At 38.4% G+C, this 26,452-nt stretch overlaps 2 protein-coding genes across 2 annotated transcripts; one reads left to right on the top strand and one right to left on the bottom strand.

Annotated features, from left to right (window-relative positions):
• Positions 1-5,398: 5,398 nt before the first annotated feature.
• LOC127786352 (anthocyanidin reductase ((2S)-flavan-3-ol-forming)-like) lies at positions 5,399-9,927 on the top strand. Its single transcript, XM_052313729.1, has 6 exons — positions 5,399-5,534; positions 6,291-6,457; positions 7,127-7,357; positions 7,940-8,105; positions 8,212-8,443; positions 9,522-9,927. Exons 1-6 carry the CDS (start codon positions 5,402-5,404, stop codon positions 9,664-9,666), a joined length of 1,074 nt encoding a protein of 357 aa, XP_052169689.1. The 5' UTR covers positions 5,399-5,401; the 3' UTR covers positions 9,667-9,927.
• A 616-nt stretch (positions 9,928-10,543) lies between these two features.
• Positions 10,544-25,099, bottom strand: LOC127786350 (transportin MOS14). Its single transcript, XM_052313728.1, has 27 exons — positions 24,710-25,099; positions 23,689-23,766; positions 23,524-23,586; positions 23,215-23,262; positions 22,749-22,895; positions 21,703-21,834; positions 21,153-21,193; positions 20,908-20,999; positions 19,002-19,129; positions 18,103-18,178; positions 17,866-17,986; positions 17,698-17,797; positions 17,523-17,604; positions 17,349-17,431; positions 16,004-16,114; positions 15,781-15,832; positions 15,232-15,387; positions 14,838-14,961; positions 14,662-14,743; positions 14,496-14,584; positions 14,347-14,421; positions 14,197-14,251; positions 13,493-13,612; positions 13,326-13,418; positions 13,073-13,218; positions 12,758-12,935; positions 10,544-11,211 (listed from the first exon to the last, which is right to left on the bottom strand). The coding sequence occupies exons 1-27, from the start codon at positions 24,836-24,838 to the stop codon at positions 10,924-10,926; spliced, it is 2,889 nt and encodes a 962-aa protein (XP_052169688.1). The 5' UTR covers positions 24,839-25,099; the 3' UTR covers positions 10,544-10,923.
• Between the last annotated feature and the right edge of the window lie 1,353 nt (positions 25,100-26,452).

The following is a 26,452-nucleotide window of genomic DNA, read 5'->3' as shown; positions in this document are numbered from 1 at the left end:
TCACTACTAGTAGTTAGTAAATGGGATAAAATCGATTTGATCTCCAGGCCAATTGGGTATTTTTGACACCATTCAATTTTCAATATTGTTAGACTAATTTAGGGTGGTTAAATGCTCCCTCCGTCCCTAAATATAAGAGATTTTGGTTAGATGTGACGTATTCTAGTACTATGAATTTAGACAGGAGCATGTCCAGATTCGTAGAATTAGGATACATCCCATTTACCCAAAATCCCTTATATTTTGGGACGGAGGGAGTAGATGTCTATACAACACTCCATTAAAAAAATATATTTTAAAACTAGTTCATTGGAACCCATATATATACCAGTGACAACTTGTTAATTATCTTTTTCCTCCACCTCTCTTCTCAATCTCTCATCCCTTGCCTTTTCTCTTCTACCTCCTTTGTGAGCTAAGGGAGGTCCTAATGACAACAAACTTAGACTGTTCTCAGCTGCCTATGCCACGATATATCCATCGAAGCATCCACAAATGGAGGAGGACGTGGCAATAACATATAGCGAGCTAGCAACAATGACGGTGGTGAAGGAGCCCAATCCCTAGTTTCTAGAGAGTTGTATTCATCATCGCGTCACCTGGCCTCCCCACCCCTAGCACACCTCTGTCTCAACTTCTTCAAGATCTACATACTCGAATGTAGCAATGCCTTACTCTTAGCTAGGTGGCCATGCAAGAGGGGGAATCTCGTCGTCGAAGGCATGAGCTTGGGCTCGCTATCGGCTGCGCGTTAGATTTACAGTGGAGGTGTTGATCGAAAAGAAGGGATTCGGTGAGAGAAAGGAGGATGGAAGAGGGGAGAACATAGTAGAAAAAGCCGGACCAGCCAGCGAACTGTCCGAACGTCTAGGTCACGGGTCGAGCGGTTGGACCGCCAGGTCAACCGGTTCAAGTGCAGGTGAAAAACCGTTATTTACTCCATATATTCCTTTCAAACACTATATATGTGTTGCTCTATTGGCTAGCAAAGTTTGCGATCTCCCCAGAGACCCACGTTCGAGTCCCATGCGCACTAGATTGAATGCTATTTTTGCCTGTTGGGCCGCAAATTGCTAGTTTGGGCCTTGATTTGGCCCATCCTTTTGTGTTAGCCGTCTAGGCATGCCAGTTTTTTTCCCCTCCGGTCTTTTTGCGTGAACATACTGGCCACATCGTTGGTTCCGGTTTTTCCCAATTGAATCGCCGGTCCGGTCTGCTTTTTTGCACTGGGGGGAGAAGGAAGCTAAGCAGTATTGCAAGAGTTGCGGCCCTAGATTTGGTTGTGGACTCATTGTCATCTTTGCCTCTGTCAACAGTTAGTGCCACCACCTCCTCGAGCTCTGTCGTCTCTAGCTACCTCCACCGAGTATCGTCTTCTCCTCGAGCTTGTGTCCTCCCTTAGCACTGTCTTCTCCTCATGCTTTGCTTTACCAAGTTTAATCTCCACCGTCTCACCCGCTACATTCGGCGATCGAGCTTCGCTTCCATATTGCCCCCACCGAGCGTGCAAGAGAGTATTAGGGGGAGGAGGGGCAGAGAGCAGGGTGTGCGGTGGATAGGTGGGTCCTATATATATAGAGAGAGAGATGCGGACGAATGAGAGAGATGATAGGTGGGTCCTATATGTTTTTAAACTTTTAATGTTGATTGGGTTGTCACGTTTGGTGCCACATAGCAATGGTGATCAAATAAGCGCGATAAAAAGGTTGAAGCTATCAAATATAGAGGTGTTTTTTAAACAAAGAGAAGAGTAGTGAATACTCTCTCCATCCCAAAGAAATATAGTTCTATGTTATTTAGCATAAATTAAGATATGGAAGAAAAAACAACTCTAGTGCTCCTAATATTCATGTGTGTATGTTTACTGGTGTACTCCCTCCATCCCAAAAAAAAAAAGACAAACCCTGGGTTTCCGTGTCCAACTTTGACTGTCCGTCTTATATGAAATTTTTTTATAATTCGTATTTTTATTGTTGTTAGATGATAAAACATGATTAATATTTTATGCGTGACTTGTCTTTTTATTTTTTTTTCATAAACTTTTTAAATAAGACGGACGGTTAAGTGTCAAGTGAGTGCATTGTCGAATCGTAACACCCTGCCAAAAAAAACAATATAAAAATTTGAAATTTGTGTCAGTGCTAAACTCAAGCTAGAAATATCAATATTTTTTGGTATTAGGCGTCTGAGCGAATGAGACGCGTTTAAAAGCTGCACCCACCTTCGAGTCTACCTCCCATATAATTTCCCACCGCGACAATTTTGAGGAGACATTAAAGTATTTTGTATTGCAGTTAATGAATCTTTCCAAATGTTACATATGACGTTGTTCGGATGTTTCAATAAGTATTTTATTTTGCTTAATTTGTCATTTTGATGGTCCAATCGTTTTCTCTCATATCAGGGTCCTAGAAATGTAGTAATACACACAAAGAAAATATCTGCATACACTAGTTCAGTGAAGCATCGATCGAATTAATCCTCGTCTCGTTCTCTGATTTCTCCGTCCGTCTTTCAAATCGCCGGTGCCAATTAATCACACCGCCGCGCGTCCACTCCATAACCACTCTCAGTTTCAGGTGGTGAAGCAGAAAGCGTAGTTCTCCCTCCGTCAAAAAAATATCTCATATCCAGATTCATCCATAATATATCGTTCTCATTCTCATGTTCAGATTTATCCTTAGGATTTAATTCTTTTTTGACAGAGTAAGTAAGAAATTGTGACGCGCCCCCACAATAATTAGGAAAAAAAGAAAAGAAAGAAAGCTACTGGGTATAGAGCGAGTGGGCTGTGGTTGCCTTGTTCCTTGGGCTTGCCGGCCGACCACGCAAGCAAGCAGTAGTGTACTAGTGCAGCGGCAGGCTCTCGGCCTTGGCCCAAACGGCGATCAGCATCAGCAAGCTAGGCCTTAATTTAGTCCTACCTCTCTAACCAACAGAGAATTAACGGCAGCAGCTTATAAGGTGGATTGCCTGGAGACTACCTAAAATTGCAGGTTAATCATTCATGTTACAGTGTAGTGCATTTTCACTAGCCATTGGTCACTGGCTGCAGCGTCGACCGCTATCCGCCAGCGAAAATATTGCATTTTCATTGGCTTTGGCCGCTGCTGCAGCGTCAACCATTGGAGAAAACTTAAAATGGCCGACAGGAAAATTTTTTTTAATAGTGACAGCATCACTACCAACATTTTAAACATTTTAAGTAGCATAGATACGTGTCTAGAAAGTCCTAACGTTCATGAAACAGTTTTCTTGGGTTAAGATCCTAGCCAGTTTCTTCATTTCAGATTTTAGCTTTCTTCTTTTTCTTGTAGTCTACTACCTCGGTCCCAAAAAGAATCAATCTACGATAGAATATGACCTATCCTAGGCATAGTAAAAAAAACGGACCAGAGGTCGACCCGCTGGCCGTCGGTTCACCGGTCGAACCGCCGTTTTTATTTATTAATAGTATATTTGATTTGTATTATTTTAAATATAGAATCATCACAATTGGTGAAAATATGCATAAATAAACTAGTATATATATTATTATATGGTCACAACGTCAAAAGAAATAATAACATAATAAATTCATAATGCCATACTGCTAGGACAAATTAAAAACTGGTTCGATTATTAAAAAATCACAACCAGTTCACCGGTTCTCATAAAAACTGTCCGATTCACCGTTCTTTTACCTATTCGATTGCAGGGGCCGTCTTTTTGTTGAACCGAGCCGCCAAGGTTGCCGGTTCCGGTTTTTTCCGATTCAACCGCCGATCTGGTCCCTTTTTTTACTATGATCCTAGGACAACCAATCTGGGTGTCACATCCTAGTTGATTCATTTTGGGCGGAGTGAGTACATTTAATACATATAAGAATTTAATTTGAAACATGGTATTTGCAATCATTTTCTGTATCTTCGTTAATTTGCTAATCAATAAAGATCCATCTTTTTTTCCTCGAGAGAAAAAAAAAGATGAAATCGCTATCTGTCCAGTTGGTAATCACCTGTAACAAAATTTATATCACGTTTCCAGATGGCCACCCTATAATATAGCGTCTGGTACTTCTACAATATATATCAACGGCCTCCCAAAATATATAGCTCGTTTAATAATCCATGTCTAAAATTACAATCTTGGCCACTATAGAGACCCGACTATTATACGCTGAATTAATACAGATTAATTAATAATGACCCACGTTCGTTTTAGTTTGAGTGTCAAATGATATAGGGAATCACAAGGGATCCTTGGTTTAGTTTGTTTTCTCACGATAGTAATACATAATAAGCCAACATATATATACTACGTACTCTGTAAGCTAAATAAAATGGAAACTAGAACTGTGATGATCCGTGTGATGCCAATATCCACAAAACAATTTCAATGATCTCAGCGGTTGCATTTATTAAAAGGAAGACAATCATGGTTTAACCCTTAAAAAATGAAAACCAACCCTGGTGACATCCCAAGACTGTTTTGAAGATTGTTGTGTCACTATCGCAGCTAATTAATTAAAATGTGGCCACACATGATGACGACTTATATATATAATCTAATGTACCATGTGCCAATGACTCGATGCCATCATGTTAATCATCGCAGCTGAGTTACAAAACTTTCACCATGTTAATTATCATCATTGTAAGTCGCAGGCACGTCTGCTGTGCTGCCGTGCGTGGTGGCAAAACACCTCCAAATTAAAACTGAACACGAGAGAGATTATCTTCTAAATTGGCTTTCATATTTTTAAGAATAGGATCGTTCTATTAAATGGCACATTCTCCAGACTCTTAAAACAGTACTCTCTCTGTTTAAAAAAAATCAAACTAGAAATAGATAGAACTATCTAGAACAACGAATCAGGTCAGTCGATCCGTTTCTAAGTTATTTTTTCTGGGACGGAGGGAGTACGTGTGATTAAGTAAAAAACTTAATTTTATATATGAATTTCTTATCAAACTGTTTTAAATCCATTATAAATTTTATAATACTCTCTCCGTTTTATAATGTAAGACTTTCTAGCATTATCTACATTTATATAAATATTAATGAATCTAAATATATATCTCTGTCTAGATTCATTAACATTTATATGAATATGAGTAATGCTAGAAAGACTTACATTATGAAACGGAGGAAGTAGTTAATTATCCGTTTGCACCCTCGAATAGAATAGTTACCACAAAATCAAATCACCCACGCAGCCATTTAGCTATTCAGAAAAAGGGGCAGGGCCATTAGGAAGCAGAATTCAAGAGCCAAATATACGAAGAGCACCAATAATATGGATATCTCTTTGGTCGTCCATATATACAGAGTACTATTGCATATCCGTTGCATTGTGCCACAACCACACACCTCTTGTTTGAACTTTGAATTAGTCTAGCAAGAGATCGAGTAGCAAGCGATGTCGACGGCGGCGGCTGATGAGAGGAGGAAGACGGTGTGTGTCACCGGTGGGAGCGGCTACATTGCCTCAGGACTCATCAAGTTTCTGCTGGAGAAGGGATATGCCGTCAACACCACCGTCAGAAACCCCGGTACGATCTCTCTCTGCTCCCATCCGTTTCTAAATTTAAGTATATTTCTGGGTTTATTTAGGAAAGATTGAGGTTAGGATAAAATATTTTTCCTTTCGGTCATCTCATTAGTTAAAATTTGAATTTCGACTCGTTTATATTTTCTTTGTAAGTACCTGATGGCTTAGAATGCTTGGACCTTCGTCTATTGAAATTAATGACCCAGGAATGTTTATAATGTATATAAAAATCCAAATCCTACGCATGCTTATGTCTGGAAACAGAGAGAGTATATATATTTTTGTTTACTAGTTTTGTGCCTTACGTATTAATCTTGTTTCATTGTTTTCTGCTTTTCGTGATAGATAGTAATTTTTAATCTATTGTTATATGGTAATTAGACCATAAGTTTTACATGACATGTAGCTAAAGATGAATGTATAAACACCCACGAATGTGTCGTCCCAACAAACACTGAATGGACAAAGGCTGAGGATATTAGTTGCATGTTTGTGTACAATTTGTATGAACAAATCAATATTCATTCACTAGTGGAACATCATGTGCGTAAAATATGGATACCAAAATTTAATCCCTTGAGGTAAAACCATACACCTCAAACAAAACTCTAGTTTAAGCTCGAAGGTCTCTTGGCCGGATAGAAATGTGAAAAACAAAATTGCAATCCTGATTAAGAGTACTCTTCACCGCTCTAGTACTTCTTAAGCCGAAGCGTGGCTGATTGATACTACCAACCGTTCTGGTTTTACATTTCAGATGACGAGAAGAAGATCTCCCATTTAAAGGACCTGCAGTCACTTGGCCCCTTGAAGATCTTTCGTGCCGACTTGAACGAAGAAGGAAGCTTCGATGAGGCCATCACCGGCTGCGTCTTCGTCTTCCTCGTCGCTGCACCGGTGGTCGTCGACTCAGAAAATCTTGAGGTAATTGAATATTGATCGATTCATTACACAAAATTAACATAGATATTAGTTTTAACTTAACTTCCAGTAACACCACTATTTTGTTGCTAACGTTGATAGCCAAATTTAGTAGAAAGCTAAATTTGGGCTAAGTTCAGAAAGCTATGAAAGCCTTCCCGCAGGGGCTGGTCTGACTGAGCACCTAGCCGTCTGACTGACCCTTAGGAACAGGTCTGACCGATGGCGCGCCCTACTGTTATTTGACCGAAGAAATTTGGCTGATCTAACCAGCAATCCTAAGTCTAAGTTAATTTTGATTCCATATTATGCTTCTTTGCTTGGGACCGGGGTTTGTTTTTATTATAGTCGTAATATACCTCTAAACCTAATAGAAATGAAGAGACTTTGTTTCATGCTAATAAACTATCAATCGATCATGAACTGTTCTTTTCCTTTACCCTTTACCTAGGAGTAGTTTAATAACATAAATATTCATTAGTTCGCATGGTAAGCCGTCCATGTTCGTTCCGAGTGTGAAACCCACGGTAGGTTTTTATATATATCGTCGCCAAGATCAGAAGCTACATCATTGTTTGATCATAAAGAGGTGTCAGCACCAACTCTGCACATATATATTTCCTGCATGCTGCATTTTCTTAATTAAGTTTTTTTATTATTTTTTTCCATCAGGAGGACATTACTGAAACCAACGTCCGAGGCACTTTGAACGTGATGGGGTCCTGCGTGAGAGCGAGGGCGACGGTGAAGCGCGTGGTCCTGACATCGTCGGTCGCCGCCGTGCTCCACGACGGCAGGACGACGATGCAAGGCGGCGACGATGGGCATGTGGTGGTGGACGAGTCGTCATGGTCCGACCTCGACTACCTCGCTACCCTGCCCAACCACCCATCTGCAAATTGGGTATGTATACATATACTTTCTCGTCTCTGAATATTTGACGTTGTTGACTTTTTAAAACATATTTAACCGTTCATCTTATTTAAAAAATTTAAGTAATTATTAATTCTTTTCATATCGTTTGATTCATTGTTAAATATAATTTTATGTATATATATAGTTTTATATATTTCATAAAAGTTTTTGAATAAGATGAACGGTTAAACATGTTTAAAAAAAGTCAACGGCATCAAATATGTAGGGACGGAGGGAGTATATCGGAAAATTTATGCCGCTCCTCTATTTGTTTTGATCGATGGAAGTATGATTTATGATTTGATATGTACCAACTAAGGGCTCATTTGAAACAAAGGATTCTCGGAGAAATTCAATCCTATGATACCCCCTAAGGATAACCATACTTACTTTTTGAATTTGTAGTTTCAACCGAAAATAATTATATTGATTTGCAGAAAAATCTTGTACCGTATTGGAATGTGGAATTGAACTGATGATCTATGTGAAAAATCAGTCTCTCTTTCTCTCTTGGCTGAAGTGCTGCATGGGGAGGTAATTGCGTGCATATATGCGTTGTTTGAGATACAGGCTAACGCGTACGGGGCAGGGAAGGTGCGGTCGGAGAAGGAGGCAAGCAGGGTGGCGCGGGAGAACGGCATCAGCCTCGTCACCGTGCTCCCCGTCATCGTCGTCGGCGCCGCGCCGGCGACCAGGGGGTTCAACTCCAGCTCCCTCGTCCTCAGCTTGCTCGCCGGTGAGCGCTCGCGCGCTCGATCGATCGCCGGCCGCCGTGTCGTCTCGTCCATGGCTTTTGCAATTCTCACCTGTGACTGTGAAAGGTAATTCGGTTCATTGATCAGGCCATGAGGCGACGACGGAGATGCTGAAGGCCACCCAGGATCTCGCCGGCGGCACGACGCCACTGGTCCACCTCCGCGACGTCTGCCGCGCGCAGGTGTTCCTCGCCGAGAAGGGCGAGGCGGCGGCGGCGGCGGGAGGGAGATACCTCTGCTGCGGCGCCAACACCACCGTGGCGCGGCTCGCCGGCTTCCTCGCCGGGAAGTTCCCGCAGTACAATGTGAAAACCGATGGGTACGTGCCTTATGCTTTCTCCGTTCCAAAATATAAAAAAAAATAGTTAAACGGAACACATTACTTGACAGTTTTTTTTCAACTTTATAGTATTGAAATATATCGTCCAATTATTATTTATATTTTAGAAATATTAGGTGCAGCTAAAATTTAAATTTTAAATTGATTTGGGGCAGGGTTGTAATTAATGTTTGTTTCTGCGTATAAATTTATCTACCACTTAAAGAATCATCGAGACAAAAGGACACGTTTATGACTAATTTTTGTTAATAATACTGCTAACATAAATATTTTTGTTACTATAGTACTCCCTCCGTATTGTAATGTATGACGTCGTTGACTTTTTAACCAATATTTGACCACTCGTCTTATTCAAAAATTTTATGTAAATATAAAAATAGTTATGTCATGCTTAAAGACCATTTAATGATAAATCAAGTCATAATAAAATAAATTATAATTACATAATTTTTTAAATAAGACGAAAGGTCACACGTTTGTCAAAAAATCAATGACATCATACATTAAAATACGGAGTATAATTTTTTTTTTGATAATGAGCTTTCTTTAATTCGGTCTTTATATTTACGAATGATATTCACGGCTACGTTAGCGTACGTAGTATATGAACAAAACTTTTTGTACGAACATTTAGTCGTAAACAAGACAAAACGTTTACGACAATACATGTTTTGATGATGAAGAATACATTAGTCGTAAAAAATACACGTTTACGACAAAAACGTATGTCTTGATTTAATAAGCTGCTAAATATACACGTTTACGACACATATACTGCTAACAAAACGTTTTCTATGACACAATATACGTATGAAAAAAAATTGTTCATAATTATCTTTTAGTTTGTTTTAATTTTCTACAGATTATCATAGCGTAGTATATTACTCTCTGCATCTCATAAAAATTCAAACTAGCATTGGATGTGACATATCCCAGTAATACGAATTTAAATATAGGTATGCCCATATTCCTAGTACTAGGATATGCCACATCCGTTACTAGGTTGGTTTTTTATGAGATGGAGAGTGTATGTGTCATCATGTATGGTGGTGTGCAGGTTTGGCGACGTTGCCGAGGAGCCAAGAATGTTGATCTCGTCAGAGAAGCTGGTCGGGGAAGGGTTCGAGTACGAGTGCAAGAACCTGGACGATATGTTCGATGATGCCGTCGAGTACGGCAAGGCGTTGGGGATGCTGCCATAAGCCGTAGTGATGATACAGTAGCAGACTGATGTGTGGGCCCGGACCCACATGTGAGTTACTGCTATTGCATCCGCAGTGCTGCAGAGAATCTGCATCCGTTCCTAACATGTGGATAGAATGTAGTATATGCCCTTGCTATACATATCCATCCGAATAATCATGAACATTATCGAAATAATTTGATAGCATGGATTGTGATGTCATACTTCAATATTTCATATATGCATGTATAAATTCGATGCCAAATGAAGAGAAAAATGAACCCACATGTGCATGGTCTTGACTATATTACTGCCTAAGTTGATTTATTTTTCTAGATGTTTTGACCGAGTTTGATCATCCAAATTTGTGTAGTGAAATACAACAGCATAATCTATGTTTTCAATTTTGTTTTATTTTTTTAACAAATCAAATGACTTGCGCAAAACGGGTACTTTTCCCTGAGTAAAATGATCTTCCGCATGCTTCGTTCAATTTTTTGGGTTTGGTTTCGACTTTCTTCAACGTTAGTTGTATTTTGTCCTATGAAGTAGTCTATCCACCCATGAGAATCATGGAATACCCCCAAAAGAGCACTCAATTGGGTTCGAATTTTTCCAAGCCCTATGAAACAGAGGTAAAAAAGAGATCACCGAAATGTTATTCACTGAACCAGTCTTTACAGCCAGCCAATTGAAGCAGTCCACTGCTGAAAACGTTGTCATGGTCCCACAGTGTAGGCTGAGATTAGTCAGTTGATGCTCATCAACCAACCAGAACGTTTCTGCATGATAAGTCATTTTACCCTTCTAAAACTTTAGTTTGAGATAACTCTGGCATGAAGTCCAATCACTCTACTTAAACATAAAAGGGATCCTTTTAAATGAAGAGGTCTTCATAACAATAAAAAAATTGAAGGCCATCTAAATTGATAGAAGCTGGCCGGCCGTTGAAAAATCAGGCCCAAAAGGCAGATCACCATCCGTGTGATCTCCCCCAGTGATGTATACCCACCTCGTTTTTGACATAATACAACACAACTTTCCTCCCAGATACACAATGCATGGAACATGTACAGTGACGACGAAATACAAAAGAATTACAGTGACCACCACTAACCTATCTATCCTCTGAACAAATCTGAACAGTATGGTGCCGCAACTCAAACCTGTATGAAGTAGAAAAAAAGATCCAAAGAAGCTGTGGAGGCATCAACCAACACTGACTAAAGATGAACCGCCATGGACTTTCAGTTGGTCTTGTATAAACGTCCTGTTCTCACAATGGCGGGGGGGCAACCGTGAAGGATAAATCATGTGGCCGCAAAGCACCTTGAACTATGTCTTGCACAGTTTTGTTCCTTCTACAAACTTCTGAGATTTCTGCAAATCTATCTGTTATGGAACCAAGACTAGATCCTGATGATGCATCAGATATAATATTCAAGAATCTTGAACGTTCTGAATCTGTCAAGGCTTGTGGTGGTATAAGGGTAATACATTCCCTTGCCCAACTCAACATGTTCCCACCAAATGATCTGCTAAGGGACACCAGAACATACGAGACCTGCAAAATTCCAAGTAGAAGATGAAAATTCATCCTCGCATCAAACATAAGGTGGAGTCAGGATCTAGATTTCTAGCATTTCCTGTAACATTTTAAAGGGAAGACGGTTTCTTAAGGCCTTTCTTGGGAAGATCTCTATTTTACAAGCACAATCAAAATTCTTACAAATCAGTGAATTAACAAAACTGTCAAATACTGTTCGTACAATCAAAAGCAAGAACCTGGAGAAGACAATTGGAACTAAAAAAAAGGCAGGCTATGAGTACGAACAGTTTGTGCCAATTTAGCCAACACCTGTTGCTTCAGGCCATAGTAGGTGCGTGGGACACAAACAAGGTCTTGAAAAGCTTTGGAAAATGCAGTTGGAAGCATTTGAACAAATAGCACTTCCAGTCACTCTATTCATAAAAAGGACTGAACTGATCGCACAGAGCTGTAGGGGATGGAATAATAGGCTAGGCAGAGCTCATTGAACAGTGATTGAATTCAAGAACACATCCATACAAATACAATAAAGTGTAAATCATCGGAATACATTTCAACATCTAGTTCAAGTGTTGACCACAATTTGAGCATATATAGTGAGGTGACATCAGCTGTTTGATAAGAGATGCCACCTAGTATTTTTTTCATTATTCCTGTTTTATGGATGCAATATGCATCTTGTGCACCTAAATTTCAAATTACACACAAAATTGCTTCCTACAATCTTGTCAACACAGCTTGAAACGAGGATACAACAGCAGATTTGCCCTCAAACATCCCACATTGTAGTTCAATGTTATTAAAAAATAGCATCAGTTTGTTAAAAATAATCGGTGAAAACAGTGGTAAGTGGGAATTCTCCAATGATTTAACTGTTATTTGGGATGGCAGTAGATTATCATGACATGGATGTTTTGTAGTATTCCAGAGCATTTGAGATGAAATATTATGGATAATAGTTGGAAAAACAATTTACCTAAATTTAGTCTGATTGTCAAGCAGAACAGTAGACATTAAATAACGTTTTCATGTCAATGAAGATGAGCAGAGAGTAATCCAACAGAAAATTGAACCTTAACGCAACAGAAATATGAAATCCTCAAAAAGGAACTTGATGATTCTGAAGACCAAATTAGGTAGCGCTCTTTTCCGCTTATCCACCAGATTATTGCCGCAAATTATTTGCTCCATGCTTATTAAAATATGGTTTCTAAAAAAAAAACTTTATTTTACTGTATTGCTTAGAGCACTCGTTCTAAGCTATTTGTTAGGTTTTTAATATATAATATTTAATTTATCTGTCAGTTTTCATCCGCATTTCATCACTTTAGAACAGTGAGAATTTGGATTATTTTTCCCCAAAAAAAGGGATAAAAGAACATGTTTTCCAAGGCTTTTTAAAAGTGAATGCTCCATTCTTCTTATCAATTATTATTTTAATTGGTGACACGGAACTCTAATATTGGGTTTGTTAGTTCATATTTTTTTCAAGCATGAAATTTCAGTAAGCAGCACAATAAGAAAAAGGAAACACCATATAACACACAATCATATTGTGTACCTCTTCCAAGCGACTAGATGGCAGAGCTCCTGTTAAGGAAGCAACCATTATTCTAGTAAGTACTGCACCCCGCTGAAGTATAACTGTATTTATTAATTCTCGGTACTTTTCCCCCTCAGGTGATTTTGCAAGATCAAATACGTCAGATAGAAAAGATAATATAGACTTGCATGCCTCCCTGTTACATAACACAAGAAAAAGAAAGACAATAAATTAGCCATCACAAAACCGCATTAAAGAATTGAGCACAGAATATAAAGCTCATGTATAGTGCATTTCTCTCTGACGAGTCAGGTAGACTATTCGAGGCACTACCTGTGCTGTATAGTTATACCAGCCATTGCACAGTCAACCAATCTTGGAAACATCTCTGTAGGTACAAATAAATCTGGACAGTAACGAATACATCTTGATGCTAGCAGGAAGCAATCATCAGCTATATCCGGTCTAGCTGTAAAATCCTGCAAACATAGATAACGCAATTCAGTAATTACTTGTCATGTTGTTGATCATAATTTGAATATTTGAATTTCCCAGATTAAAAAAAAAAAGAAGAAGAGAACAGAACCTGAATAGTCCGAAGGAGCTGTATTGTATGGCCAAAAAGTGCCTGAATCAGACTTGCAAGATAGTTTGCACATGCTGGATCAGACCCAAATATCTAATAAAAAATATTGTCAGAAAATCAAAGATACAACAAAAAATGCATTGATAAGATCTTTCAACATATATAACCTTAATAACTTCACTCGACAAGTAAAGGAAGCAAGCCTGATTGTGTTGCTGATACAGAGTTTGGATTTCTTCAAGCATTGCACCAATGGTGAATCCCATGAACCTCCCGCATGTCCTTACCTTCATCACCAGAGCAAAAACTCATTATTGATTTATTATGGAAGTTTAATCATTCATAATTGCACGATGCTCAACTGACACCAACAGACAGACTCTCCCTCTGTATTTTAATGTATGACACTATTGACATTTTGACCAACGTTTGACCATTCGTTTTATTCAATTTTTTTGTGAAAATATGAAAATATTTATGTTATGCTTAAAGAACATTTGATGATAAATCAAGTCATAATAAAATAAATAATAATTACATAAATTTTTTGAATAAGACGAATGGTCAAACGTTGGACGAAAAGCCAACGGCGTCAAACATTAAAATATGGAGGTAGTAATAATTTATAAGGCATTTAGGCAACTAACATGGGCACTCTCTATTATAGTGAAGTACAGAGTGGAGGAAAAATACTTAACATGAAATTTAGCATTTGCTACTTTTGGAAAGTGTGCGCGCACTGCTGTCGAACTAATCCTAGAATTTAGCCAAACCACCCTTATGCACTTGTGACAGTATTTGTATTCCATCAGAGTGTACATTGTATTAAAAAAAACTTCCAGACCTAAATAAAATAAAATGGTAAACTCACAGCAAATTTGCAAGAACGACATAGTGACTCCATGGTCCGTGTATCCCATGCCCGTCTGCAGAAGTAGCAATACAATAGAAACAGATGAAACATTTCCTGAATATAATACCAAAAGTAACTTCCCCATATCTGTTTTGTTGAAATACTCACTGATCAAAAATACTTTTCAATGTTGGCCAATATCTATTGACAGCGTCAGCAACTACTTGTGGAAGTTTCACATTGCTGCAAAAAATCAGAGAATTTAGTAAATAAAGAACAAATTTCTGTGGAAAAATATATAAGTGGGAGATAACCACCTAAAAATGCATGATAATCGGTCTATATGCAAGGTTAATTGCCGAACAGGAACTTGCTGAAGCACTGTATCTCCTTGCTGGATTATTTCCTATTATATCGGTATATACAATATTAGCATTGATAAAAATCGAAATCATCAAATGACTGTAAAAGATCAATACTAACCTGCAAGGGATTAATTACTGGTTGGCAGATTAACTCCAATGCTCTTTGAGCATGGTCTGGTGGGAGAGTCGTGATAACCACACTGATGAGTGCAAGAACATGTAAGGTGAGATTTTGAACAAAACCAAAACAAAGGTAGCAACAAATGACTAAAGCACTGGTGGGAACAAACGAACCTTAAGGCTTCAACCAAATGCAATGAGTCCTCTGAAGAAACTTTGTAACCACCAACTCCACTTAATGCAATTTGGTAAATCTGGAAAAGGCCATCCAACGAACCAGAGAACTTTCTCCTACAGTCTGTCATAGACAAGGAGACAATTTAGGTACAGAGTTAGTTGTAACAACAAGGCAATTTTATGTTAAGATTCAACCAGCAAGGAAATAGACGAATATCTCATGGACACTACAGTACATCACAACTACAAATGTTAAACTACAAGGACTAACAAGGCCACACAAACCATTTCAGTTACAGGAAATAGCTCAAGAATATCAAAATTTTGAAAAAAAATATATGAACACAAATAACAGAGATTCTGTTAAGGTATGGGAATACTCAAGTCATACCTTCACATATATACTTGAATGCCACAGAAGCAGCTGCAGCTGTTTCCTCTGATGTACTCATACCCTTGTTGAGAATATCAACCAGAGGTGGTAGTATCAACAGTTCAGATGGTGCGGCTTCAATCCATTTTGAAAATGCTCCAATGAGTGAACAAACTGCAGTTTCAAGTACATTTGAGCTCCAATCATCGTCATAACTCATAACAAGGCTAGGGAAGAACCAATTGGCATTTCAGACCGCAAACTTCAATAGAATAACTACCATCCAAAACAAAGGGAAAACATATGAAGACACATACGAATCTGAAACTATTGGGAAACATAATATTTGGTTTAGGGCAAGTACAACAATGCCAAAATAAAATTATCATAAATCCTGGTATCTAGGAACAAACAGCCCTAACTTGTCAGAACTCTAAATCTCAACCAGTGTCAACGAGCTACTGTCTTACAGTGAAACCTGAATCCCAGTCACAGTATAAAATTCAAAGCAGTGAGCTGCAAACAAGGACTTATGAGTTATGAACTTTCAATTAAACTGAAACATACCTGTTTGCAGCAACTGTTCTTGATGAGGAAAGCTGGGAAGCAGTGACATGACCTTCAAATAACAGCAACACATTTCATGACCAGCATCCAGTATAAAGCTATGGTGGTAAATTTACGCACTAAGCACAGTAGAAAGTAACCACACAGCGATCTTAACCATCAGTTAAATAGCATATGATGCATAAGTAAAAACATTAAAATACACCCAAAATGATATACATACCTGTGGTAGTATTTCATTCTCTTCAACTGAGACTGACTTAGCAATGGCTTGTATACAGAACAGCGCAGCCTCGACAGGCTGCCATTTTTGGTTCTGTCCATTTCCACATGCCTGAGATATAAAAGTCCAATCTTTTATTATAGATTACTAAATATAAATCTTTTACAGGATTAGGAAGCCAGGAAAGTAATAGTCAAGTATCAGATATAGCAGAGGTTAAAAGCCATAGCAAAAAAGCAAGCTGAGACACCACACTACAACAACACCTGTTAGCTGAGTATGCAGTGACGCGACACCATAATGCATGGCAAATTTGTTGAATTATTTCAGTTATTGAATTATTGGCTACAAACTAGTGTATAGCTTAACTAGCACATGACCATATATTAGAAGGCCATAAAAGATCCCAACGGACTCGTTAACCAATGAAAGACTCACAGCAGACAAGCTGATCTCTCCCTCCCTCCAACCAACGTTCTCCTGGCTTCCCCCCGTCCATTGTTTGTATGGTTAGGCAGCAACCATGACGGCAGCAACCAAGTGCCACATCGTATAATCAACAGTAATGCAATGAATATAGAGACTGTTTGGTAACCATGTTAAAAGAATCACCACGCCATGGACACAACAACAGCATCAACCTTTAGTCCCAAGCAAGATGGTGGTTAAGATGAGACCCTAGTCAGACCACACAAACCAAATGGGAAAGGAACTAAAATAAATAGAAGTAGGAATAGCGCTAGCACATGGATTGCTAGAAAGGAACTAAGGTGTGTAATTATGCATAAGATAAGAAGCCAGCAAATGGATGGACAAAACTTGTGATGGTAACAATTTAAAGCACCTAGTTCAATAAGATTTGCATAAGTAACTGAAGTCCCACAAGATATTCATCATGCATAACTGAAAATTTAGACTAACTGGATGAAGTACACATCCATGTCATTTGCATTGTTCAGAGCTTTAGGAGTCTGAAATGAGATTTTCTGCAATTAGTGTGTTCAAACAAAAGAACTTTTTTGAAAAAAAAAAGTAGGTAATTATTAAATAGAAGGAAGATGTAGAAGTATAGGAAAAATTTGCACAAAGAATTTGCATAATATATTCATCAATTAACTTAGATCCCAGGTTTCCTCCAGAATATCCGCAAACGAACACATGCAAACTCTGACAAACAACATTGAATCACTAAGCACATTTCTCAAAAAGAGATTCTCATGCCAGGATTTCAGAACAGTTAAACATGCCTAAACAACCAGTAACTAAAATTCCACATTTTGTGAGGAAGGTTATTTTGGAACCGTAGATAAATTTAAAGCAAGAACAGGTCAAAAGCTAAGTTCACCTGAATCAGCTTCGTGAAAAGTATTTTCAGCGTCGGATCACCTCCAAGAACATCAGTTGCGTCAAGTAATACATCACTAACCGCTGAAGAAAAATGGATCCAATTACTTGACAAGTTGTATGAAAAGGCCAACATTGCAAGAGCAACTGGGTTAAAAGAAACACTGTACCATACCATATCTGGAATGTCTGAAATCCCTTTGGTCTTCCTCCGAAAAGGTGTGGTAGAGCTCAGGATATTCAACTCGGAAACTTACCTGATTCAGTTAGCATGACAAGTTTATTTTTACACGACACATCATACACAGAGGACAGTTATACTAATAAACCTCACCCTCTCAAAAACATACCAGAGAAACAAGAATTTCAAAAGGTTGACGAAATAGCTGCAATCTTCTATTCCTCTCAGTGTTGATTGAGACCTCAGATCCATATGATGCGTACGAACCCCTAAGATGTGTAAGCATTGAATGGGTTGTTTCTTGTGAAAAACAAGTTATCATTTAGTAAAGTGGTACCTATCGGTCAGGTTACGCATAAGATGATGCCAGAAATTAAATGTCATGGAGGAAATGTCAAATTCTGAATGAGAAGTAACTTCCAGTAATGCATTCACTATCTGCATGGCATCATCAGAACCTGTAGAAAGATAAAAAAATAAACACAATACCCTCATACTTAAATGATCACAATAAACTTTGTTCAAACATGAATCTCAGGATATACAACAGTAAGCATCATCCATGAAGCTTTACCTGCTGCAATCAACTCAACATAAGAATCACCCATGTCTGCCAACAAACGGGCAATAGCTTTTACATCTTCTTCATCCTAGTAATGTAGAAATGAATTACTATAGACAGTAAAGTAATGAAAAATATATTTATCACATTCTCATGGCACAAAAAGTTAAAAGGAACAATATAATGATACAAAGGGCAACACAAAATTGTGAAAGTGATACATAGGAAATAAAACTTTCTCAAAAAAATCAACATAAAGTCTACTACGAGCAAATTTGATAGGTCCAACTAGCCAACTAGGGAAATGCCAAACATAATATTATACATTGTTCAATGTGCGTTTCAGAAAACTTTTGAATTTGTGTCCCATAATACTAAGTGACATTTCAAAGAGAAAACAAAAGAAAGATGAAGTTCAATCACAAGTGAAATCAAATATATGTGGCAACAATCAACTAGTGTAGCGTGTGTTTCAAAATTTAGATTCTCCTTAAACTCATTGGGTTATTTGAAAGGCTCAGCACCCTCATTAGTTCGCAACTTTTAATTGTTATCTAAATCAAATTATATGGCCAGAGGATAATGAGCACAAACAGGTGACAAATGTCACCATAATTATCGCAAAGTTTCTGCTTTACACAAATTCAAAGGTTCATTTTAAAAGATGGTTTGTTGTGGGTTGCTTGGAATAAAAAATCAACAAAACCATTATAGGATAAAAGAATAATTTAGGTAACATGAAGGCAACAAAAATAATCACTATTGAATCCTGTAAATCAAAATAGAGTTATTCAAATTTTACTGCTTTGCTAATGTATTGTATCACCCAAACCATTGAAATATATGAACAAGAGAAGTTTCGCAAATAGAGAAATCAGATGTTCATGTAAAATTGGTAGGAAATTTCAAACCTTCGATGAATCTTTGAGTTGCTCCTTAAGACCCATAACATAAGGAATGAGAACTTGAATCAGTGGAAGCTGTTCGGTGATGCCATTAGATTCTCGAGATACCGTAAAATGTATCAATTCGGAAGTAACTGTCAGTTTAAATAAAATGAATTAGTGAGCTTCCAACAAAAACATGGGTGTAAAAACAGTTATCTTGAACGTAACTACCTGCGACCAATTACAGTGAGTATAGAATACCAGAGGTCCTTTAAACTAGCTTAATTGATTCAATAAGCCATCCTTTTTCAGCTTCTTAGCTTATAAGCCCAAAATTTCATTTCAATATAAGTGATGAGCTTAAAAAATTGCTTGGAAGAAGTTTGACACCATAAGGATAACAGTTCAAAGATTTCTACCACTAGAAAGCATATTTCTACCACTAGAAAGCAATGACAAGGTTACATTACCTAACCATGCTCAGCTTTCATCTGATCTCTAATAGAACTCTATGAATCAAATCATTTAGAAAACACCAAATTAACTATGCCTACCGTTGCCAATAGGATGCTTTATTGAAGATAAACAGCAGCACAGTAGCATGCCAACCCAGATCTTGGCAGCAACGACGTATGTCAGTAGCAACAGAGTATGAGCTCTGGATTGATGACAGCCAATGCAGAAGCCACAAACTTGACGACAGGAAGCAAAAGCAGTGAAGACACACTTGCCACTTTAAATCCTGAATTCTTCAATGCGCCGTGAGATATCACAGCGAGAGAGAGCGAGGAGGACGCACAGGGCATGGAAGGCCTAATGGAGAAACTGAAAGAGCTGGATTTTCGGCAGATCGCTTTTCCAAAAGAAGATAGCTTCAGCTTCAGAATCTGACTTAAAGCTGGAAAAGATCCATCTTTTGACCAAGCTTGTTGATCATTGAAATTAGCACAGAAGCCACAGCTCAAGCTCTATCTATTACATACACACTCAGTTGTTCTTCGCAACCTCCATGATGAGCAGTGCTAGACGAGGGTGGGGTAGATCCACAAATCTATCCTTAATGAGTGCACAGAGGTGGCATTGCAGATCATAAAGGACAAGAAGAGGGCGGTGCTGAAGCAGTCCGCAAGGTTGTGCTCTGCAACAGCATGCGATGACAAGGAGAACATGGACCCTCAGGCCAGTATGGCAGCCCCCCGTATGGATTGGTGCTGCATCAAAGACACAGTGCACATCAAACCCCAACTGTCACCACCTCCCTCCAAACAACATTACTGCCACCTATAGCTGGGTTGACACATGTCACCGCCATTGGCCCCATCGCCATAGCGCCTAAGCATGCACTAACACCAACCCATTTACACTACCCTCTAGAAGTCTGCACCAGGATTTGATCTTTTTATTAGACCTTGTTCAGAACTACATTGAAATTTTGGAAACTCTTGTTGAAGCCTAATAAAGCCTCTCGCATTGTCTATGGTCAACACCTGGAACCTGCACTTTGTTTTTATAGAACCTATTGAAGCATGAAACATGAACACTAACATGTCAAAACCTGAAATCTGGTACGCTTTTTGTACTGTGCTGTGAAAGCTCCCTTTTTATGAGTTATACCAGAGTTAATTGCTGGTTAACATCCAAATGTGAGTATACAATATTCCTTATTCCTGAACTTAAACTATCTACGAATTTGACATCAGAATTGTCAAGAATTACACAACATCACTGCAAATTGGCCTGCATAGACTCAATTCTGCAGCAAGTGAACAGAAACAAAATCTAAAAATGTTACTGAGATCAACATAACTATCGTAACAATAATGTACTAAAAACTGAACAATTGAAAAGAACATGAAGAGAAAGTGATAATAAACTAACGGATGATGGGTAAGTAAAATACAATGAAATTTTGATCATATACAATCAGTACCATTTACAGCTGCCTCCAAAAATTGGTCAGAGTTCAACGAAGAAAGTGCCGTATAGACCAAAGGAAGCGAAGCAAGATTAGATGCGGAGATTCTGGCAGAAAGAATAACTCAGTAAATTCCTGAGGCCAATACTGTCATGAAGCAGTTGTTTAATATTTACTAAGAATAGAAAATGCTCAATGTACTACAAAAGCTACATTATAAAGGAATAGAGTGCTATTAGATTAAAGTCCAATAAGCATACCCATGACAAAAACGAAGCCAAGAAGCAAAACCCTCCAGAACCTGAAAAGGAACAATCAGGTTAGCTACAGATAAACCTCACATAAATTGATTTATGTTTACAGATTGCAGATTTTATGCATTTTTGGGTTGAGATCAAGCATATTAAAGCATGCCTGAATGTGATATTGCTGTCTGGAAAGGCTGAATGTTTCTCACCATCTAAGTATATTAAAGTGGAATATGAAATTGACATGAAACATAAAATAGCACCATTCTCATATACCAAGATAATGAGAATAGCACATTATAAACCAGCCCTCCAGTCAAACCTTTCTATTAGCCTAGGATGTCATCTGTCATAATATAACCAATGAAATGTGGTAATAGATGCTTCACAGGAGATGAGTTATGAATAACTTTGCAGTGAATAAACTGCCTGTTATCTCTGAAGAGATCCTAACATGCAAGCTTAAAATATTTATCCTAACATGCAAACTTAAAATATTTTCTTTGCCACTTAAGCTCCTAAGGTGCCAATGAAAAACAATCTTGAAGAGAAGGAAATTGACCTGTTCTTTCAGTTGATCAATACCCAAGCAAGCAGTCAATAGACTAAGTGCAACTTCGGCTGATGAACGAAGGTCATTCTCAAACTGTCGGCGCCTTTCAGGACGAGCTGCTATTTTATGACTAGAACATTCCTGAAAGGACATCATTGAAGAAAAATGAAGAATATGCTATAGAAATCTGAGTAGCTGGCAGTGTCCTAAAAATTGGCTCTAGGCACCAGGTAGCCGCAGCAATTTGGCATTTGATGGTGCATTATGCAGCTGCTCTGCATTGGGGGATCTAGTTTTGCAATATAAATGGTGAACAGTCTTTCTTTTATGTCATATATGCTCACTAACTGCTTCAAAGTCCCTAGCCAAGTTGGTCCTGGGACCTAGGTGCGCCTTGGCGGCAGCAACTAGACGCTCCTACCGTTAGGCACCGGCCTCACTGACCCTCTAATGACTAGCGCCTACTTGAACCATGGTAGCTGGTGTACATAACTCTAAATTCAAGCATGATCATATATGCACATGGCAAAATTACAAGCATAATAGTACTTATGTGATTTAAAATAGATATCTGGCTACAGGTTCATAATATTTAGAAAATATGTCAAAAGTCATTAATGTGATTCATCAAAATTCTAACTTATTATTCAGAAATAGAATCAATCAGCATGTACAATCTACTATTACTAAAATATCTCTCTTTTTTTTGGAAATGGCAAAAGGACAATAAAAAAATGAATTGTTTTACTTCAACTCATTTTCTTTTACTCAAGACAATAACCACAAAAATGGTACTACTTTGGTGCTTCCTGTGCACAAAATATAATAGCACACATTTTACAAGGCATTGAGATCATATTTCAGCTTTCTTTAACGCAAATCCTTCAGTGTCAGAAGGATTCATGGTACTTCTATATGAGTTAACCAAACTACAGGACAGACTTGAAGTAAAACTGTTCACTCCTATATAGGATTATAAAGATAGGATGAACTCAGCGACATGGAAACAATAGGGTATATGATAGGAGTCCATATGAGGCTAGACATGTATGTACCTGTGGCAAAACAGTTAGCAGCTCAAGGAAGCTTGGGATAAAGTCTTGTTGGGAGTTCATTTCATCACTTAGCCAATTCACAATCCCACCACCTCCCCAGTCCTCTACAGGTACATGCACCGCAAGAGCAGCCATTGCAATGCAAATCTGAAGATGGCACAAAAGGTAGTTTGCCATTATAACTGTGAAATACAAAATTGATTGCTTAATTACAAGCTATATACTCAAATAAATGTGGTCTTAGAATGTGTGCAATCAAACTTTGATATATTTTTTTTTGCTAGTAATATACACGACCGTATTAAGATTTTTTTGCTACTAATATTTTTTTTTGCTACTAATATGATTATATTTTTAGTATGCTGTGAGTATATAATTACAAAAGGTATAAGTCAAAATTGTGTACTGGTGATTGTATCAATATCCTAAATAACAAGTACAAAGGAATGGAGGTAGTATAGATTACCTGTGTTCTAACTTTTTGTGGTCCTTTACTAAATTTTTTCAGCAATGCCTGCAGTGAAACAAAACAAGATCTTCACAAGATTATCCAAATCTTACTAGTAAAGGTAAACAAATCCATCACTGAACATGACATGACATAACTTTGAAAAATTGGTTTTATTTTATTTTGAGCAAGTGAAATAACGCCTATTATCAAACAGAAATGGCAGCCAAATAGAAGACTGATTCTACTTGATACAACATTTAGTTGAACTGATTATAATATGCTAATAAGAAAAGAAAAACAAGAACTTCAAAAACTGGTGCTTACATATAGAGAATCTTGTAACGGACGGAAAGCTTCTGAAGGTAATTCTTCAAAGTCCCTTTGTACCTGGTATTGGGATAATTTAAAAGACAACAGGAAGAATTAGACCAATTTCAGAGTTTTTTAAATAATTAGAAGAGAAGCAGTGATACATATCAATTTATTTACCTTGCTTCTGAGGGTTTGAGAGCAGAAGATTTGAGTCTCCATATTACTACTTTCATCATGAAGTAAGCTGTCAGCTACCTGCAAATTAAAAATAGAAAAATATATTTGGATGTCATCAAGTTAACTAGCATCCATAAATTTACTAAAAGAACAGCATCCGCAAACACAAACAAGATGTCACTGTAACAGGGGGAAACAGGGATCTGCCAAACACTGAAGAGAAGAGAGTTTTAAAGGGGGGCCTCTAAATTTACTAGGAGTACACAGTTACGCACTACACCTACAGTAAAACAGTTAAATAAGGAATATGATAAAATTTAATAACACAAAATTAAAAAGGTGAGTGGGAGCATAAAAATTCTAAGGAATTCTCTTCGAGTCACAAATATACACATCCATGCGCCGAAAATCTATATGCTGATTTCATCATCCTCCATGTTTCACTTCGGCAGCCAGTCCATAAGCTTGTGTAGCCACATTGGTAAGCCACACATCATAGCACAACCCAATGGTGAGAACTGAGAACGAACCTAAGTTTGCATCAAACACTAGCAAGCTTTAACTCATCCAACTTGCATAAAAGTCCACGATGCTGAACTCGATTTCCCAGCAAATATGCCACGATCTACGCTCGGTATCCAAAATAAAATCTAGTTTGAAAGGTACTTCATGATTCAACATACTAATAAAGCTGCTGGTTAAGCTCTAACCCTAAGTTCACCAGACTGTTAATGCATCAACCGTAGCCTCAAACGTAGGAACCAAATACAATGTGCAATCAGTCACCTAACCAGCGGAACAGAAGTCCGCTCCAACAAATATCAGATCGCAATGCCCCCTCCCACCCCCCAACACACACACAACAAGGGCCAGAGAACGCCCCCTCCACAACAACCCCGCTGCGGAATCAGCACGACCGCAGCCAAAATCTCATCAGGACCAACACAACTAACGAACCCCAAACAGGTGCGAGATCGAGACGATTCGGCTCGAGGAAGGGGAAGGGGGAAGGGGCCCAGACCTGCCACGCGTCGAGCGTGTGCTGGAACTGCTGCAGCCACCGGTCGGCGGCGGTGCGCGTGGCGTCGTCGGGGTGGTGGTACAGCGCCGCCAGCGCCTCCTTCACCGCCGCCGTGGCCTGCGCCTCCATATGTCCCCCCCACACGCGCGGCGCGGGGAGCCCCTCCTCCCACACCCACACACACTAGCACCACCACCAGAACCCTACCCTCGCCGCCGCCGCCGATGCGATCTCCGGCGAGTTCGCTGGATCTGCCGGCGGGTGGGGGTGGGTAGGGTTTTAGAGCGGAGGAGAGAAAGAAATTTGAAACGCGGCAGAAGGATTTCGATGGATGGGATGGATGGATGGGTCGAGACGAGAAGACACGAGACGGAGACGGAGATGGAGAGGAGTTTGTTTAAGTTTTCTTTTTGTTTTTTATTAGTACTCCGAATTAAAATCTGGTTTTATTTTTGGCTTTTGCGGGAGATTGGGGCAGTGGAGCTTCGCTGGGCGTGAGCTGGGGTGTCTCTGTGCACGTGGGCCCGGATGATCAAATATTAGGAGATTATTAAGTCCCCGGTTTTTCTTAATTAACGTAGTACATTTCTTTTAATGATGTGTTTCTTGTAAAACGTTTTTAAATATAAAAGTTGCTTTGAATATAATAGATCTATTTTTAAGTATGTAATAACTAAATACTATAAAATTAATTATAGGCTAATGGTTGAATACGCTAACTTTATTTTTATTTTGATCTATCTAAAACACCACCTAAAAGAGCTACCGTGGGTTGGGCTGTTGAAGTTAAAATGCCGTAAGGTTTGTAATTGCTCTTTTTCTCTAAAGAGAAAAAAATTAACAGATCAAGTGGATAAAAAGGATACTCTTTACAATCATGACTTGGTCTAGCAATGATTCGGTGGCAACCAATCATCTAGCACCTTGATTGATTTATCATCTGCTCGATGGCACACAACATAACCGTTAACATCTTTTCTCATAGGTTCATAGCATGTGCTCCATCCGTTTTATATTATAAGTTGTTTTAATTTTTAAGTCAAATTTATTAATAGTTTGACTATGTTTAATAAAAATATAACAATAATTATAGCATCAAATTAACGGTAGCGCTAAAATATTAGTTTGAGCACCGCACAACGCTTTCTTCTTCTGCTTTTCTCTTGTTTACCACACCACCATTCATCCGCATCTCACCTTTCCTCCGTCCGTTTTTCTTTTCTTTTTTACCACCTCACCTTCCGTGTTTATTTTTTCTCTTTTCCATATGCTTTTCTCCCTTTTTACCACACCACCATTCCTCCGCATCACACCTTCCCTCCGTCCGTTTTTCTTTTCTTTTTTTACCACATCACCTCGTGTTTATTTTTTCTATTTTCCATCTTATCCATGCTTCATCAAAAGGCCCGGTAAAATATTAACCATCCAGATTTTTTCCCTTCTCATTCCTTCTCTCCAGTTTCTGTTTTTTGCATTTTAGTACCGTCTAGTTTTTCTTTCCGAGTTTTTGTATTTTAGTATCTTTCCGCGTTTCAAAAGTAACGAATTTACTAAAGTGAGTTTTCCATTTACTCCCAGCTTTCCACATCTACTCATTCAAAAGTAACAAATTTACTCGCATAAATGCTCCCTTCAAAAGTAACAAATTTACTTGCATGAATGCCCCCATATCGTACTGCATAATTCCTAAATGGTCGTAAAGGAATTACTACCAGCTTATAACGCTATTAATTCTTTTACTAG

Source organism: Oryza glaberrima, chromosome 10 (genome assembly GCF_000147395.1).
Source record: "Oryza glaberrima chromosome 10, OglaRS2, whole genome shotgun sequence".
NCBI classification, from domain to species: Eukaryota; Viridiplantae; Streptophyta; class Magnoliopsida; order Poales; family Poaceae; genus Oryza; species Oryza glaberrima.
Note: the sequence above shows the minus strand (reverse complement) of the source record. Positions and strands in the feature narration are given on the sequence as shown.